The sequence below is a fragment of the Salvelinus fontinalis genome, chromosome 27 (genome assembly GCF_029448725.1).
Source record: "Salvelinus fontinalis isolate EN_2023a chromosome 27, ASM2944872v1, whole genome shotgun sequence".
Classification (NCBI taxonomy): Eukaryota; Metazoa; Chordata; class Actinopteri; order Salmoniformes; family Salmonidae; genus Salvelinus; species Salvelinus fontinalis.
In genome coordinates this window covers 14,442,513-14,462,511 of record NC_074691.1, presented here as the reverse complement: position 1 = coordinate 14,462,511, position 19,999 = coordinate 14,442,513, and the positions used below count along the sequence as shown (strand labels likewise).

The following is a 19,999-nucleotide window of genomic DNA, read 5'->3' as shown; positions in this document are numbered from 1 at the left end:
ACTCTTGGTATTCTCTCAACCAGCTTCACCTGGAATGCTTTTCCAACAGTCTTGAAGGAGTTCCCACATATGCTGAGCACTTGTTGGCTGCTTTTCCTTCACTCTGCAGTCCAACTCATCCCAAACCATCTCAATTGGGTTGAGGTCGGGTGATTGTGGAGGCTAGATCTTCTGATGCAGCACTCCATCACTCTCCTTCTTGGTCAAATAGCCCTTACACAGCCTGGAGGTGTGTTGGGTCATTATCCTGTTGAAAAACAAATGATAGTCCCACTAAGCACAAAGCAGATAGGATGGCGTATCACTGCAGAATGCTGTGGTAGCCATGCTGGTTAAGTGTGCCTTGAGTTCTAAATAAATCATACAGTGTCACCAGCAAAGCAACTCCACACCATCACACCTCCTCCTCCATGCTTCACGTTGGTAATCACACATACGGAGCTCATCCATTCACCTACTCCGCGTCTCACAAAGACACAGCGGTTGGAAACCAAAAATCACTAATTTTGACTCATCAGACCAAAGGACAGATTTCCACCGGTCTAATGTCCATTGCTCGTATTTCTTGGCCCAAACAAGTCTCTTCAAATTCTGGCTCTTCCTTTCCTGTGGCGGTCCTCATGAGAGCCAGTTTCATCATAGTGCCTGATGGTTTTTGCGACTGCACCTGAAGAAACTTTCAAAGTTCTTGAAATGTTCCGGATTGACTGACCTTCATGTCTTAAAGTAATGATGGACTGTTTTTTCTCTTTGCTTATTTGAGCTGTTCTTGACATAATATGGACTTGGTCTTTTACCAAATAGGGCTATCTTCTGTATACCTCCCCTACCTTGTCACAACACAACTGATTGGCTCAAACGCGTTAAGAATGAAAGAAATTCCACAAATTAACAAGGCACACCTGTTAATTGAAATGCATTCCAGGTGACTCTCTCATGAAGCTGTTTGAGAGAATGCCAAGAGTGTGCAAAGCTATCACGTTTCAGGAGAAGAACCAGATGCAGACAGTGTCGAAGTAACAAAAGTTTATTACTAGAACAGGGGGCAGGAAAAACGACATGTCAATGGCAGGCAGAGGTCAATAATCCAGGATGGTGTGACAAGGTACAGGCCGAATGGTAAAAACCGGGAAAACAAGAAAAAGACAGGAGCAAGTGGAAAACCGCTGATAGGCTTGACAAATAAAATTAACTGGCAACAGACAAACAGAGAACCCAGGTACAAATACACTGGGGATAATGGAGAAGATGGGTGACACATGGAGGGGGGTGTTGACAAGCAAGTCACGATCGTCGTAATGAGGCAGAGTGGACCAAGGCGCAGCGTGATAGAAAGACATCTTCTTTATTACGAAGACGAAACAAACAAACAAAAACAACAAACAGACGACCGTGAAGCTATTCAAACAAATAGTGCTGACACTAAACACTACACATAGACATAGACAATTACCCACAAAAGCCTACTGCCTATGGCTGCCTTAAATATGGCTCCCAATCAGAGACAATGAATGACAGTTGTCTCTGATTGAGAACCATTCAGGCAACCATAGACTTACCTGGACACCTACACTCAAAACAAACCCATACACTCTCCCAAAACCCCCTATACCATACAACCACCCCAGACGAGACAACTATACACAAACATCCCCCCTGTCACACCCTGACCTAACCAAAATATTACAGAAAACAAAGATAACTAAGGCCAGGGCGTGGCAGTGTGACAAATGCAAAGGGTAGCTATTTTGAAGAATCTTAAATATAAAATATATTTTGAATTGTTTAACACTTTTTTTGTTACTACATGACTCCATATGTGTTATTTCATAGTTTTGTAAATTAAAACCCTTGAATGAGTAGGTGTGTCCAAACTTTTGACTGGTACTGTATGTCCATTGGTATTGGTATGTTATGCAGATCACATGTACCATCCTCTTCCCTTACCTCTTCAATGAAAATCACATAGGCCTCAACATTATGGACAAGGTATGTGTATGAAAACCATAATCAAAAGTTTTTTCATTCACATTTACCATAAAAACTAAGGTTTGAATACTGTTGTGTTCGTGTTTTGTTAATCATCTGTATAATTACTATTTTTGAATTCATAGACATCACCCTCCCTTCTGCTTTTCCACAAAAATCCTAATAAACACTGCCAACTAAAATACACTCATGACATCTCTCTGTAGTTTCGCAACTGAAGTATTTGTTCTAGAAAAAGAGTTGTTTTGTCTTATGGGAGAAAACACTAAAAGCAGTGCTGTCAATACCTTATAAAAGTAGGCACGTTTCCAACTGTGCATTTGGCGATTGGAGCACTGGCCCACTTTGCTATACTATGCTATATTTTAACTAGGTCTTTTCATTATTAAAATACTGTAACGTCTGCTTCCAACTCACACTCTCAAACACATAGATCCCCTGAACGCAGCTCACTCTCCAGATCCCAATCACCTGAATTCTGATCACCTGTTCACACACCTGTATGCCATTTACACAAACTATTTAGCTCAGTTCATTGCATCCCATCATTGTGAGGTATTGTTTGTTTTTGTCCATGGTCTAGGCGGAGCGCTGTTTAGGGGCATACTAGTCCTCCTGTGTATCATAGTTTTTGGCCATTCTCACTAACATCGTTTTTTTCCCTATTTCCTGCCTGTACTTTTGCCTATCAGATTTCCTGTCATCAACCTCTTGCCTGATCTCCCAGACTACGTTATTAGCCTTTTTCCTATACTGTTACCTTTTTGGATTCCCTGTGTATGACCTTCTGCCTGTCCCTGGACCCAGCTACCTGCCTCCTCCTGTGGTCCTTTACTAAATAAACACCTGATGCACCCTATGCTTGAAACAAGCCCTCTGTCTCCCATCATACTCATTACAAATACACTGGGGGAAAATGATATCGGACTTGATTTTGGCATGTATGAGCACATAATAAGGCCATAAACAATAACCGATTAAAAAACAAAAATGGCTACACTGACCTATAAAACTGGCAGTCAACCAAACTTTATATCTTCCTCTCTACTCTTAGGGAAGAGGAAGGGGAGTGAATCTGAATCTTAGCGTAACAGCTTACAACATCTGGCAGGGAACCAATGTTCGGCCCTTTGCAACAACATTTCTGGACCAATGGACTAAGACAATGTTGTGCATTTTGGGGTGTGTGTGTGTTATGTTCACAACTTCAAGTTGTTCATGTGTAAATGTGACTGCTCATGCATGTGTATATGAGTAAAGTCTAAGTAACTCAGCACCGAGTTGACACTTCAAATGTGGAGAATGGAGCTTGTGCCTGTCCTGTAAAAATAATCTTTCCAATCCAAGCTTACTCCAGTTTCTGTTGGACTCTTGGGATATCGTATCAAAGTTCGGTATCCCCATCTTGAGAGGTGTGTGGATGTTAGGGTGAAAGGCAACGCTATGGCAACAATTACCAAGTAAGCTTTAAAGCACCTGACATTTTACAGCTTGTCACGCTAGTTACGGTATATGGGGCTTTAGGTTCAACTGCACCCCCAACTCTCAGCCCCAGCTCTCAGCCTTAACCCTCAGCCTGAGGTAAGCCCCAGCTCTCAGCCTTCTAGGAGAAGCATGGTTGTCAGTTGTGACATTCTAAAAGTATAGCGGGGTAAAGAAGATAAATGAACAAGGGGACTGGGGGAGAGCCCCACGGTGTCTGAGCTGTGACAGACCTTCCTCTCACTACGAGGACCTATACTTTGTGTGACACCACTGCTTTCCATCAACCACTAGCATGAGAGCTTGACAATTATGGAAACAAATCCAGACCAAGTACCAGAAGAAAACCTCTTAAATCACATGGCTTTGAATGTGGAGTTCTGATCTTTTCCTGGTTGTAGCTAATGAAGAGAAATGTATTTCAGATGTTTGTAGCTGTCACTTTAAGAAGAACACCGTTCCAGCTCTCATCACACAAAAATGGGTTTAATGATGTCATAGAGAAAGAATAATATTTCCTGTGTGAGGGAAGAAATTGAGGTTTGCGGGTTTGTTTTCTTTCCCTGCTTGAAAACACATTGTGGTTTTATTGAAATGACCTGTCAGTGGGGGTGTGCGGGCATATACTGTACAACGATACGACAGGCCCACTCAGTACAACCAGGCCTACTAACCAGTTTGCCCATGCTTCAAACACTGTGAATAAATGTTCTGATACTTATTATTTGGTGAGGTAAGCCATATTGAGTGGTTTGGATACAGGAAGAAACCTGTAAAACGTCACGCTAATAACTGCTTCAACATATGAGGTGACCGTTCCATGTACAAGTAGAGCAGAGATTTATGCCTGTTGTGGCTCGGTCCATAAAAATAGTTTATTTTTCTGTTTGATCCACTGGCATCCCTGTTTACAAGTGGGGTCTGCCAGGTGAGAGCCTCCAGCTACTGATGTAAATGAGTAATGAACTCACTAGACTGAGACCAGCATGTGACTTCAGCTGAGTTTTGGAATGTGTTGTGATGGAGTAAACAGCATTCCAAAGCAAAGCAGAGAGGGAAAAGGCCTCAAAAGACCCTCTGCACTCCTTCACCCCCCGAAGGAGTGCAGAGGCAGTGAAAGTGGATTGGTAGGTCAGTTAGGGTTAAATTCTATAGCCTACCTGGGTTTTATCACAACCTATTCCAATAACTAATTTTACGATGCAGCAGTGTTCACGATATGTATGCAGATAACAATGGACAACATCATTGACCAAGATCATTTGGAGGATGAGGAGGATGAGGAGGAATCAGCAATTCCATAACTCTTCACTGCTCACTGGGCTCACCTGTTTTTTCACCACGGTCTCCCTTCTCGCCCTTCAGTCCTCTGTCTCCTTTGTCCCCTTGGAAACGAAAGGGAGACAACAAAATATTGTGTTACGCTCAGTGGCAGAATAAGAAGTGACACAGATTAATATATAACATCATGTAAGTACAAAATTAAACTGAACACAAGTGATTCACTTGAAGAAGAACAGTAGTACGTGTATGTCCCTAGAGAACCTTCCAGCATGCTACTTCTCTGAGCGGTGCCCTCTCCGTCTGTCATGGTTGACTCTGTCATTGTTGACTTTATGTGGGTGGGCAGGGATTAGACCTAAAGATAGGCTATGGTTTGAGGTTTCCAAATTGCCTTACTGGAATACTTGGGAGACATGAGAGGGTCTTTTTGCTCTTGGTTGGGGGAACATAAAGTAGCTCTAAAATAGCCCCCCTCACCCTGAGATGAACGGCAGATATACCAACCTCGGGTCTCATATTAAACATTATCCCTCAGCTCAATTTCCCTTTGGATAACTTATTATCTTGTTAACCTGAATTGAAGGCTCACAAACTAAATGTAATTACCTTGTCATTAGACATACAAATTATAGGACAACCCCCTTGTGAACTACAGTCTCTTCGGCTTTTGGTTTTCCTAGCCAATGCATTGGACTAGAAACAGTACAAATAGCAAATATGGTCAGGGTGTATGTTTCCCCAAAAGTCAACATGAACCCATATGTCCTTGATTCTCTGTGATCTGAAGTCCATTATTGTGGGCCATTGTTTTGTTTGTTGCTCCGCTCTCAACATCTGAGGCAACTCAGCTGTCTGTGGATTGTATGCAAATTTTGAAAGACAAAAAGGGGTAAGGGCAAAAGACAACATCAATTTAACGATTAAAGGATTTAATTAACAAAATGAGTGGGATTGAGAAGTTGAAAGCACAGTTGTCCTGCATCTCTTCTTTCAGAGTGAGCGGAGAGAATCGTTATGGCATCTTTCTGGCTTGTCCGATGATGTTATATGCTTTACAGACATAGAAAGCCTCACTACTTGAGGCCAGTTAACAGTCTTATAAATGCGATTGAAAGTAGATCCTCCTTGAAGACATTTGTGTCCTGAATGAGGGCATCTGATGTTGATCTGATGAGGATCGGAGTGTGGACGCAGGGACATTCTAGAGCCTTGCAGTTGCAATTCTTGATTTCAGATGCCAGCACCATACATGCAATTTACTGTCTGGACTTGAGAGAGGCTGTAGAAAATGAAGTAATCATTCCACTCAATAAAATCTTCAGATTTGTTGTATTTTAATGTGTAATACCAAGAAGTATGTCCATGATAATAGAGGACACCACGCAATAACGCAAAAAGGAACATTATTGTACTATTTAGTAGAATATTCATAAAAATAACAAACTAAAGATATGCCTTTGATGGAGTCCTACCGCTCAGTTCTGTGGGAACATTTCTCTGTAATTACAAGTCTAAAACCCCAAGGTGTGGTTATGAGCTGTTACTGTAATAAAGTAACATTACACAATAATTATAAAGTGACCATTATCCCACGTTTAATTCCTGAATTTTCATACTCAAAATCACAGGAAAGGGACCAATTGCAGTGGCGCCCAAACAGAAGCACCAAGTGTCGGGTAGTGCTCCGTGCTGACCACATCCTCATCGTAGGTTGAGATATTTTAGACACTCACTCTGGTTCAAACACCTACCGCAAACACCACTCTGCCGCACAGAAAAACAGACATAATGAAACTGCCTGGCTATTCATAGGCCTGCTTTAACAAGCCCCAAAACACCTCTGCCTTTTCCACAAGGATCCTTTTGCAAGCATCACTGATATTGCTCTAACCCTGTTAATTGCGTGTTGTAGTCTCAGTGAGTCAGTCTAATAGAGCTGGGCCTGGGAGGCCAGGGCAGATAGACAGCACAGGGCATCCACATCCCATCTTAATGTTGTTGGCTCACAGAGGTTTGAGCCTCCAGCACCGGACAGTTCAGCCAAACTAAACTGATCCAGAACAGCTGTTTGGTTAGCATGGAGAAATAGAATAGGCCCATTGTGGAGAGTCAAATCTATGACCAATACGATAAGGCGCTGTGTCTCGAATCATGTGTGTGAGAGGAGTATCTCTCACACATATCTTTCAAAACAAGTGCTGCTTTCCAACACACAAGGTGACAAAAGAGGAAACGGCCTTCTAGAAGGCATTGAGACATGGTTATAGACTCCAATGGTGTCGAGGCACCATATGAGTCTACAGCCAGTTCTCAGGGCTAAGGTTGGACCAATTAAAGCCCGTACATGGCTTTCCTCTATTAGTATGGTAAGAGCAAGACATACACTATATACACTACCGTTCAAAAGTTTGGGGTCACTTAGAAATGTCCTTGTTTTTGAAAGAAAAGTACATTTTTTGTCCATTAAAATAACATCAAATTGATCAGAAATAAGTGGAAGTGGAAACATCTAGGAGCAACAATGGCTCAGCCGCAAAGTGTTAGGCCACGCAAGCTCACAGAATGGGACCGCCGAGTGCTGAGGTGCGTAGAGTGTAAAAATCTAACTGACTTGGCTGAATGGAAGCAAGTCCCCGTAGCAATGTTCCAGCAAAGGTGTAGGCAACTCCATATTAATGACCAAGATTTTTTTCAATGAGCACGTGTCCACATACTTTCGGTCATGAAGTGTATTTCTATCTTCAAGGTTTTAGGTTGGCTCAGCACATCAGATGATAAGGTAGGTCTGCTATGGGTTAGGCTGGGAAGGCAGAGGGCCTGCAGATATAGTTGTCAATGAGACACAACAAATCAGACGGAATTGACCCTGATCCTCCATCCATCTGCCTTGGATTACCTTCTCTGGAGCCTGAGCCTAAGAGAGAGCATGGTGGCACAATCGGTGAGAGCACCCCTTTAAGGTTCAAAGAGACAGGTAGGTACAGATGAAAGTTTAACTAATGATTCTACAGCTGTCAGACAGTAATAATATCAGACATACCTTTGGGCCCTTTGGGTCCCATTTCCCCTTTCTCCCCCTGTAGGCCGTCGGGGCCGCTTGGGCCTTTTAGTCCCCTTGGACCCTGGATGCCTTTTTCTCCTGTTAAACCTGCCGGGATGACATAGATAAATGTATTTTCCCAAGTCTTTTCAAACAGGATATCTGGCATGCATTTCAAAGAATGAAAACAACCTATCTTATTGGGATATTTGAATACGATGGGCCCATTGCATGACATAACATTTTCCAATGTTCTCTTTCTTTATTCATAATTTCATTATGTCATGAAAGACTATCTAAGGGAATGCCCTTACTCCCTTTCCCAGGATGCTTTGAGCCCAGTTTGAGGGGCTGTTAATAGGTTGTTAGCAAACAGAGTGGATTTATGGGTTTGAAACCACCAGTGGTCCTGTTCACTAGGTATTGAAGATATTGTCACTGCATTACTCACAAGGTAATGTACTGGAGTACCTAACTCTTTAATGAGTAGGAAAGTGGAAAAACTGAGATTTTGAATGTGGTAGGAGGAGTGTTTTGGGTGGCTATAACAAATGTTCCATGTTCCTAAAGGGAGGCTTTTTTTTTGCTTTCAGGATTCTTCTTGGAAATAAGTCTTTGAGGGTCTATGAGTGTTTACATAATTCACAATTGTGACCCGGGCCAATTACAGAAAGATCCTTTTAGAAAAAATGTGTTTCAAAAATGGTTGAAGAAAGTAATGTATGTTGAAAGCTAGAATAGGACAAATGAGAGTACCGTACAGTGTACGAACCTCTCATCCCTGTGAGGCCTGCAACACCAGGGGACCCAATTGGCCCAACATCACCCTTCTCACCCTTTGGTCCTGGAGGCCCTGTTGAAAACAACGTAATTAAAGCATTAAGTTGATCCCAAGATAATATAAACTGATTAATATACTGTAATATGAAGACAATATGATTATTGAAGTTGTGTAATCCCATAAGTCACTGGTTTCCTTTTGGTATGTCATTCTTGTTTCACCACACCCTCTGACTAAAGCAGAGGAGCTTAAGGCAAAATCTGAGTCTGAAACATGGATAAGGGACATCGTTCAATGGTTTGTTGTACTTGGAACCAGTTGACTGACTTCAGACTTGTTTGTAGAATTAGCTTGGCCTTGATGGAAAGCACATGTTACACAAGGTACACCACAATGGAACCACAATGGAATAGTTAGACATTTGTCTTGTTTTGTCCAACTGACATGTTCCAAAGTAGCCTTTCACATAATGGTGTGATCTGATCCTTACAGATGTAGGATCTTAATTTGAGACATTTTGCTACAGCAGGAAGATAATCCTGCAGCAACAGGAAATGTTGTGGATTATAATGAACTGACATTTTTTGTAGGGGTTGACATATTTTCCATTAGAGAAAATCAAGTCTGATGTTTTAAATTGATAACCACATCATTCCCTCACAATCCAAGATGGCAGCATGTCAAGTCGTTTGTTTGTGACTAGTACATTTTAACCCACTAATAATCTATTTATTTATGGTTGCGTAACTTCGTTGTTGCGTAGTGCAAACTATTTTACTTTTGCTGGTGTAAAGATCACAGGTCCTCCTCAACTCGGAACTTCATTACTTGAAGTTTACCCAAGTAACCCTATCTCTGGCTGGCCTGAGTTCCTCCTTCGTCCGCGGAGTGTCTTGTCCAAGCTGCTCCTTTTTGCTCTTCGCCTGGCTGTCAGTGGCAGCTCAACCCGTTCTCTCTATCGCCCTCAACACCCAATCTACTCACAAGCGCAAACACTCACATTGACTCACATACACGCTGTCCCTCTCTCCACTTACCTTCGTTGGCCTCTTGTTTTTTGGTCAGAGAAAATGACAATTTACGTGGTATTGCTTTGTGCACTGACTTTACTGAACTCTGGAGAAAACGAACATTGTCGCAGGGTGAGTACATTTGACAATGTACTCTCACGTCCATTAGACATTTTGTCTGCAGGAACTCGCTCTTTTTCACTCGGTCCACTCGTCCAAGTGGCGATGCATTTGTGGCATGATGTGAACAGTACGAATTTGTGTCACTACCAAAGTCTAATGGTTTTAAATGACTGTTTTGTATTGTCTGGAAACTCACTTGTAGAATTCGCTTGCAGTAGGTCTCTTAAAAAAGAGAAGCCGTGCAAGGTTATTAAACAGAGGTGCCTAGTTATTCTTCTGTTGTTGATATCAGGTAACGTGCAACCTAACCCTGGCCCTGATATGCAATGTCTCCAAACCCCCTCTGATTTTAAATCAAGATCTGGTTTTGGTATTTTTCATTTAAATGTATGCAGCCTGTTGTCAAAAATTGATAGGGTTAGGATTTGGGCTAAATCCACTGATGCTGATGTAATTGTGTTTTCTGAAACCTGGCTCAGCAAGTCTATTTTTGATAAGAATATTTGTATAAGTGGTTACAATGTTTATCGCACAGATCGGGTTAAGAAAGGTGGGGGTGTGGCTATATATGTAAAATGTAAATTCCATGTAAGTGTGGCAAAGTCTGGAACTATTTGTAAACAGTTGGAATTTCTTGCTTTGAATATTGAGGTTTCAAAGGGCCTCTCTATAACTGTGATTGGCTGTTATAGACCCCCCTCTGCTCTCGGTGATGCATTTTCTTCTTTGACGCACCTTATGTCTAAACTTCTTTACAGTGAAATGATCTTGATTGGTGATCTCAACTGGTGTTGGTTAAAGCCGGTGTCTGATGATTTAAAAATGTTTTGTAATTCTATGAATCTTACCCAGTTGATTAATTCACCCACTCGCCCAAATCTTAAATGCCCTGATAAATCTACCCTGATTGATTTGATATTGACAAATGTTCCACATAAATATTCTGCGTTTGGTGTTTTTTGTAATGATTTAAGTGACCATTGTGCTGTTGTTGCTGTTAGAAATACTAAGGTTCCAAAGACAAATCCACGTTTTATTCGTAAGAGAAATTTGAAGTGTTTTAATGAGCAGGCTTTCTTTCATGATTTGTTTTATTTTGATTGGAGCAAGATTGAGCTTATCCCTGATGTGGAAACTGTCTGGATATTCTTTCATGATGGTTTTTTCCAAATAGTAAACAAACATGCACCATTCCGCAGGTTCAGGGTTAAAGGGCGGGATAATCCGTGGTTTTCTTCTGAGCTGTCTTGTATTATTCACGACCGTAATCTAGCCTGGGCTAAAGCAAGGAAATCTTGTTCTGATGCTGATTGGCTTATTTTTAGGCAGTTAAGAAACAAGTGTTCTTTTCTTCTCAGGAAGGCCAAGTCTGAATATTTTATGTCTGTTACCACTGATAACCTGAATGACCCTAGAAAGTTTTGGAATGCTATTAAGTCTATGTCTGGTAACAGTAATGTTAATGAATTACCGTCATGTGTTTTGAAGGACTCTGTTGCTGTATATGACAAAACTGAAATGCTAAATTGTTTCAATGAGCACTTTGTATCATCTGGTAGGCTGTTTGATTCAGTGTCCTCTGTCTCTGTACAACCCTGTGTGGATGAACCAGTGTCCTCTGTCTCTGTACAACCCTGTGTGGATGAACCAGTGAGAGCTGGTCAAACTTTTAGCTTTCTGCCATTCTCAGTGCAGGTGGTACATAAAGCCCTGAAATCCTTAGATCAAAGAAAGCCTGCAGGTCCTGATCTTTTGGATCCCTGCTTTTTAAATCTGGCAGCTGATTTCATAGCTGAACCACTTACATATCTGTTCAATCTAACTCTGGAATGTAATGAAATTCCAAAGATCTGGAAATCAGCATTTGTCCTACCACTTTTAAAAGGGGGAGATCCAACTCTTTTAAATAATTATAGGCCAATCTCAAAGCTGTCACCCCTGGTGAAAATACTTGAAGCCCTTGTAAGTGAACAGCTAAAAGAGTTTTTATTTACTAACTCTATTTTATCAATGTATCAATCGGGCTTCAGGAAGAAGCATAGCACAATTACAGCAGCCATGAAGGTTTTAAATGATATCACTGAAGCCCTTCACAAAAACAGCACTGTGTCTCACTTTTTATTGATCTCTCTAAGGCTTTTGATACAGTTGATCATGCTATACTAAGGCAGAGATTGTTGAGTGTAGGTCTTTCGGAGCATGCAGTTGCATGGTTTGCTAACTATCTGTCTGATAGAACTCAGTGCACTCAATTTGATGGGCTTATGTCTTTTAAACTGTCTGTCCTGAATGGTGTGCCCCAGGGCTCTGTACTTGGTCCTCTCTTATTCACTATTTATATAAATGATTTAGACAAAAATGTCCAAAATGCACAACTTCATTTTTATGCTGATGATACTGTTATTTACTGTTGTGCATCATCTCTTACAAAAGCTTTCCAGAACTTGCAAACTGCTTTTTATACTGTTCAACATACCTTGTGTCAATTGAAGCTTATCCTCAATACTGACAAAACTAAACTAATGGTGTTTTCTAATGCAAGAAATAGACCTCTGAACCTTTCACCTGTTACTACCTGTCAGGGCAAGGAGATTGAGGTTGTAACCTCATATAAATATCTTGGAATTCTAATTGATGACGGCCTCTCTTTTAAATTGCATATTCAACAACTTACAAAAGAATTGAAGCTGAAATTGGGATTTTATTTTAGGAATAAGGCCTGTTTTTCTTTTGAAGCCAGAAGGAGGCTACCATCAGCTACATTTATGCCTTTACTAGACTATGGGGATATTTTATATATGAATGCTTCCGCTCAGTGTTTCAGATCAATTGACACTCTTTACCATGGCACTTTGAGATTTATTTTAAACTGCAAAACCCTTACGCACCACTGCACTTTGTATACCAGGGTTGGCTGGCCTTCTCTAGCCACTCGTAGGCTCAGTCACTGGTATACTTTTATTTACAAAGCCATTTTGGGTTTACTACCTTTTTATTTGGGCATTTTTATTGTTCAGAAATGTGGTGGGTACTCTCTTCGTTCACTGGACTTTATCCTGCTAACTGTTCCAAATGTCCGAACTGAATTTGGTAAAAGGTCTTTTATGTACTCTGCGCCATTGTCTTGGAACACCTTACAAAATAATTTTAAACTGGAAGAACTTGTCCCGATTGGTGTTTTTAAATCTCCGATGAAGGATTTTGAGCCTGATTCCCTGACCTGTCAATGTTTTTAATTTGCTGTTTTTGATATTGTTATACACTGTGAATTCATGAATGGTTTTTACTAGATTACTTGTAGTTTTTCATGTTGTCTGTCTGTAATTTTTTGTAATGACTTGGTGCTGCCTATCTTGGCCAGGACGCTCTTGAAAAGGAGATTTTAAATCTCAATGAGCCCTTCCTGGTTAAATAAAGGTTAAATAAAATAAATAAATAAAATAGTGGAAATTAAAAAATGTCAGAAGACTTTTTAAACTTCAAATACACTACAAGTTTTATATTTCTTGCATTGCAGGAAATTTCTCCTGCAACAGGGTGATCAAACTAAGATCCTACATCTGTATATCCTAAGATACTGTCCTGGCCATGCTTTGAGCCACTCAACATCCCCTGGCCTGGCCTGAAACTTTACTGGGAAAATATTCATCTATCGGAGTGAAATAGTGACTAGTAAGAAGTCAGGTTGACTTGGAAGTCATATCATCCTGGGTGGCTGAAGGAGAAAACACTGAATTGAATTGAGTGGTGACTGGTTTGTTTAAGTAGGATCAACGGTATCACTCATCACTTCTTATTTAGAGTCTTCTATTAATTAAATTGAGAATGTTTATTAAAATATAATGGATCAGCAAATCTGATTTGGCTGAGCAGAATCCATATGTTAGTAATGGGCTAATTGCATGTCAAGGGAAAATGTCACGTTCCTGACCTATTTATGTTAGTTTTTGTGTGTTAGTTGGTCAGGACGTGAGGTTGGGTGGGCATTCTATGTTATCTGTTTCTATGTTGGTTTCGGTTTGCCTGGTATGGCTCTTGATTAGAGGCAGGTGGTTTGCGTTTGCCTCTAATTAAGAGTCATATTTAGGTAGGGCATTCTCACTGTTTGTTTGTGGGTGATTGTCTCCTGTGTCAGTATGTTTGTTCGTACCACACTGGACTGTAGCGTTTGTTTGTTTCGTTTTCGTTTCGATGTCGTCTGTTTCCTGTACGTAAGTTTATGTCTAGTTATGTAAGTTTATGTTCAGGTTTCGTCAACGTCGTTTTGTTATTTTGTAGTTTGGAAAGTGTTTGTTTCGTTTCGTGTTTTGCCATCATCGTGTTTAATAAAGATGGCTTATTTCCCTGAGCCTGCGTTTTGGTCTGAAGATCCTTCTCTCCTCACCTCTTCCGAGGATGAGGAGAGCGTCACCCGTTACAGAATCACCCACCTGCAAGCTAAGACCAAGCGGCAAGGGAAAACGAAACGGAGTAAGGGACAGGAGAGAAAGGAACAATGGACATGGGACGATGTTTTGGATGGAAAGGGTTGCTACACTTGGGAGGAGATCCTGGCTGGGAGGGATCGCCTCCCATGGGAACAGGTGGAGGCATTGAGGAGAGCAGAGGCTACCTGGGAGAGGAACCGGAGCTATGAGGGAACGCGTCTGGCACGGAAGCCGAAAAAGCCCGTAAGTAATTCCCAAAAATTTCTTGGGGGGGGGCTAGGAGATAGTGGGCCAAGGGCAGGTAGGAGACCTGCGCCCACTTCCCAGGCTTACCGTGGAGAGCGGGAGTACGGGCAGGCGCCGTGTTACGCAGTAGAGCGCACGGTGTCTCCTGTACGAGTGCATAGCCCGGTGCGGGTTATTCCACCTCCCCGCACTGGGAGGGCTAGATTGGGTATTGAGCCAGGTGTCATGAGGCCGGCTCAACGCGTCTGGTCTCCAGTGCGTCTCCTCGGGCCGGCATACATGGCACCTGCCTTACGCATGGTTTCCCCGGTTCGCCTACATAGCCCGGTGCGGGTTATTCCACCTCCCCGTACTGGTCGGGCAACCGGGAGTATTCAACCAGGTAAGGTTGGGCAAGCTCAATGCTCAAGAGTGCCAGTACGCCTCCACGGTCCGGTATTTCCGGCACCACCTCCCCGCCCCAGCCTAGTACCTACAGTGTATACACTACGCACTAGGCTACCAGTGCGTATCCTGAGCCCTGTTCCTCCTCCACGCACTCTCCCTGTAGTGCGTGTATCTAGCCCGGTGCCTCCAGTTCCGGCCCCACGCACTAAGCTACCAGTGCGTCTCCAGAGCCCTGTACACACTGTATATTCTCCCCCTACTAATCCTGATGTGCTTGTCCTCAGCCCGGCGTCACCAGTGCCGGTACCACGCATCAGGGATAGAGTAGGCTTTGAGAATACAGTGTGCCCTGTCCCTGCTTCCCGCACTAGTAGGAAGGTGCTTGTCATTAGCACGGTGCCTCCAGTTCTGGCACCACGCACCAGGTCTACAGTGCGCCATATCCGGCCAGAGCCATCCGTCTCCCCAGCGCCATCTGAGCCATCCGTCTCCCCAGCGCCATCTGAGCCATCCGTCTCCTCAGCGCCATCTGAGCCATCCGTCTCCCCAGCGCCATCTGAGCCATCCGTCTCCCCAGCGCCATCTGAGCCATCCGTCTCCCCAGCGCCGTCTGAGCCATCCGTCTGCCAGGAGCCTGCAAAGCCGCCCGTCTGCCATGAGCCTGCAAAGCCGCCCGTCTGCCATGAGCCTACAGAGCCGTCAGCCAGACAGGAGCCGCTAGAGCCGTCAGCCAGACAGGAGCCGCTAAAGCCGTCAGCCAGACAGGAGCCGCTAGAGCCGTCAGCCAGACAGGATCTGCCAGAGCCGCCAACCAGACAGGATCTGCCAGAGCCGCCAACCAGACAGGATCTGCCAGAGCCGCCAACCAGACAGGATCTGCCAGAGCCGCCAACCAGACAGGATCTGCCAGAGCCGCCAACCAGACAGGATCTGCCAGAGCCGCCAACCAGACAGGATCTGCCAGAGCCGCCAGAGCGCCATGAGCAGCCAGAGCCGCCAGAGCGCCATGAGCAGCCAGAGCCGCCAGAGCGCCATGAGCAGCCAGAGCCGCCAGAGCGCCATGAGCAGCCAGAGCCGCCAGAGCGCCATGAGCAGCCAGAGCCGCCAGAACGCCATGAGCAGCCAGAGCCGTCAGAGCGCCATGAGCAGCCAGAGCCGTCAGAGCGCCATGAGCAGCCAGAGCCGTCAGAGCGCCATGAGCGTCGAGAGCCGTCAGCCTGCCATGAGCGTCGAGAGCCGTCAGCCTGCCATGAGCGTCGAGAGCCGTCAGCCTGCCATGAGCGTCGAGAGCCGTCAGCCTGCCATGAGCGTCGAGAGCCGTCAGCCAGCCATGAGCATCGAGATTCGTCAGTCAGCCATGAGCTGTCCTTCAGCCTGAAAAGGCTGGATACCCAGAACTGCCCATCAGTCCAGAGCTGTCTCTCTGTCCGGAGCTGCCTTTCAGTCCGGAGTTGCCCCTCTATCCTAATCTCCCTCTCTATCTTCATCTATCTCTATATTCTTATCTATCCCTCTTTCTTGATTTATCTCTCTGTCCCGGTGTTGTCCCTATTGGATATGTTGTTAAGGGAATTTTGTGGGGGTCAAAAGAGGGTGGACATTCTTGGAGGGAGGAAGTTAGGATGGATTATGGTGGGGTGGGAACCGCGCCCGGAGCCTGAGCCACCACCGTGGTTAGATGCCCACCCAGACCCTCCCCTAGACTTTGTGCTGGTGCGTCCGGAGTTCGCACCTTGTGGGGGGGGTACTGTCACGTTCCTGACCTATTTATGTTAGTTTTTGTGTGTTAGTTGGTCAGGACGTGAGGTTGGGTGGGCATTCTATGTTATCTGTTTCTATGTTGGTTTCGGTTTGCCTGGTATGGCTCTTGATTAGAGGCAGGTGGTTTGCGTTTGCCTCTAATTAAGAGTCATATTTATGTAGGGCATTCTCACTGTTTGTTTGTGGGTGATTGTCTCCTGTGTCAGTATGTTTGTTCGTACCACACTGGACTGTAGCGTTTGTTTGTTTCGTTTTCGTTTCGATGTCGTCTGTTTCCTGTACGTAAGTTTATGTCTAGTTATGTAAGTTTATGTTCAGGTTTCGTCAACGTCGTTTTGTTATTTTGTAGTTTGGAAAGTGTTTGTTTCGTTTCGTGTTTTGCCATCATCGTGTTTAATAAAGATGGCTTATTTCCCTGAGCCTGCGTTTTGGTCTGAAGATCCTTCTCTCCTCACCTCTTCCGAGGATGAGGAGAGCGTCACCCGTTACAGAAAATGGCTGCAATGCAATCAGTTTTGACACGTTTAATATCAAGCTGATAGATAGATTATTTGAAAACATTAGACTGCTTTAAAAAAAAATGTAGGCTATTATAGGTGACTGATATTGTTTTACACCAGGATGTCCATTTATCAAATTATCTAAAAGAACATTTTCCTTATTTTGTTTCACCATTTGTGAATAATGAAAACAGCGCTAGATCAATGTTATATAACGAAAATCACATTTCCATGAGAATTAAATCAATAGACACACTGCTCCTCCCAGCCTGAAGACACTTCACTAAAACAGCAAACAGGTCACTCCTGAGGCCAATACTGTTAATCAAGTGGCTGTGTGATGATTATAAATGTTTCCATGCTCACGCTCTCCTCAGACCAACACATCACAGTTTCTTAATCCACCTCTCAACTTTGCAAAAATGTGTGTTTTTGCAATATGTTTTTTTCCCTTCTCATTTGTCCACCGCTGCCAAATTGGAAGGTAGGCATGAAACATAAGCAAAAGGCATTGGGATGGAGGGAGGGAGAGGAGGCATCAGGCCAGAAACACCAAGTACCATGGTGAGGTGCAGCTTTCCTGGCTAAACCCACACTTAATGACAAACAAATGTGATGTGAGGGGGAACTAATGACAGGGCTGAGTTCCTTGGTTTTGGAGGCTTCTAAATGTAACCCACAATTGTTTCCAGCCTAGATAAACCACTGTCCCATCTACAAACAGCATACATCAGATACTGGTTTACATTCTTATTATGCAAAGATTAACATCACTCAACTCCTTTCAACATGGAGGTGGTGCTAAGATGACATAAGGAATTGTTTTAAAATGGTCATACTATGGATAATTTAGCTATTTGATTCTGAATTTTAGGACGCCTTTAGGAATACATTTTTAATTTTTCATGTTTTCTTTTGATAAAATATAGAATTCGGCCATTGAATAGCAAATTCATAAACGGCAAAAAGGACAGTCAAAAAATGTATCATAAAAACAAGATTTGTAATTGTCTGTCCTAAATCTAGGAGATACAGATTTAACCCCTTTTTTGGGGTAGGTACAAAACTGCCATAATACTTCCATTCGTTTTTTAAAAACTGGTACTGTGGGGGTCGTAGAGCAAAGCGGAGAACACCATCGTCTTTTTGACATCTTCCCCTTTCCAAAGGGTGGTCATAATAGTTTGTAGGTCAAACCGTTCGGATGCTACTGACGTTTATGTGAGAAGAAGGATTTTCGGGATGTGTCGTGGTCTGACAAACACTGCTCTAGCTCTGCCACCCTTTCACTGTGAAAGTGCGATATATACAGTAACACATACTGTATCTCAAGCTAAAACTCACCGATTTTGCTGGGGATTTTTGTGTTATGTAACTTAGATTGATGCACCGGTGTGTCAATCGACTCTAGGGGGATAATCATGACATGAACTTCTAGCCAGTGATTAGTGTTGGGGCCGTTATTACCTTCTAGGAAGGTGATGTTCTTGAGGATATTTGAGTGCTCCCAGTCCTTGAGCCTCAGGTCCTCTGTGATGGTGCTGAGGATCTCCACCTCGTTCTTCAGTGTCTCCTCCATTTGCACCTGTGTCTCCCTCATGTACCGTGTGTCCTGGCTCACGTTGCTGATCTGCACCTGCAGGTCCTGGATCTTCAGGTGATGAATGCTGATGTCACTCGTGAATGTGTGGTTGACCGCATCCACCGTCCAGCCCACCTCCTCAAGCCTCTCCTTGAGCTGGTCCACCTGAACAGCTGCGCTCTTCAGCAGTAGGTCGTGGTCGTGCAGCGAGACAGAGGCCTGGGCCAGCTGGTTGCTCAACCCATTCACGTTCCTCTGGGACGATTGGTTCAGGGTAGAGACACGGTTCCCCAGCTGCTCCACTGCACTGTCTGTCGACTGGGAGTGGCCCTGCAGATCCCTGATGTCCCTCTCCAGGCCGTGAAATGCCCGGCCCAGCTGCTGTAAGGACTCGCTGTGGTTCTGGAACAGGTTCTCCAGCTTCCAGATTTTCTCCAGGAGGTTTGCCTGAGAGGAGATGTCGCCCAGGGACTGCTGGAGCTCCCGAGAGCGGTCCTCCATACGGGTCATGTTCTCCATCAGTGCCTCCTGCTTCTCTGAGGACATCTGAGACCTGGACACTGAGGAGGACACATGGAGAGAGGAGAGAGATGGGATTTTACAACGCTTACATAGAAAACGCTAAAGATGAAGAATGCTTACTAGAGTAAAAGTGTGAAAAAATTGGATCAATGTTATTTCCTGACATTTGCTGGTTGAAAATACAATCTACATGATCTTCTAATCAGCAGGGTTTGAATGGGTGGAGTTTCGGCTTGCCTAAATAAGTTAATAGACCAATAACAAAGAGAGTTCCAAACCTGTCTGCCAATTACAGCTAGTTTTCAGTTTTCAGGTGCCCTCCCCCTCCCACAAAAGCCATTGTGTTTCTTATTTTTTACAATTTTACTGGAAAACTATTACAGTAAGGATCTTAATTGTTACACAGAAATTATTTGACATTGATATAAAACAGCTGCATTGGGCCTTTAAAGTTTAGGTTCTGTTGGAGGGAAGTTTCTTGGTAACAGTGCAATCAGCCAGATAGATACAGTATGTTGAAACCAAGTCCTCTCAGCTCTGCAATGACAACATCCTCTGTTATACTTTCAATGTAATGTAATGTTGCTCAATGAGAGAAAAATAACTAAATTAATTATTTCAATATGAGGGACATGTTGCCTACATCGCTGCAAAAAAGGGACTTTATATTCCTTCTCATTTTATGTTGTGCACATTTCCAAAATGACAGTCTATCGTACAGTATGTTATTTCCACACGAAGATAAGCCTAATTGTTATTCATCAGCAATTCCCTGACTTCGGTTCTAACGTGGCAAAAACCACAAAACCAAAACAGATGGATTTGTTTCCCAGCAGGATAAATTAAGAGGAGAGAGATGTGGGTT

The 19,999-nt window shown here is 43.4% G+C and overlaps 1 protein-coding gene across 1 annotated transcript in view; it reads right to left on the bottom strand.

Moving 5' to 3' along the window:
- Positions 1-19,999, bottom strand: part of LOC129825107 (scavenger receptor class A member 5-like) — a 51,534-nt gene that overhangs the window by 11,508 nt on the left and 20,027 nt on the right. Inside the window, exons 4-7 of the mRNA XM_055884890.1 lie at positions 18,498-19,172; positions 8,568-8,648; positions 7,796-7,903; positions 4,800-4,856 (exon numbers count right to left, since the gene is read on the bottom strand). Of these exons, the coding sequence (XP_055740865.1) occupies positions 4,800-4,856; positions 7,796-7,903; positions 8,568-8,648; positions 18,498-19,172 (921 nt within the window). The remainder of the gene's footprint in view (positions 1-4,799; positions 4,857-7,795; positions 7,904-8,567; positions 8,649-18,497; positions 19,173-19,999) is intronic.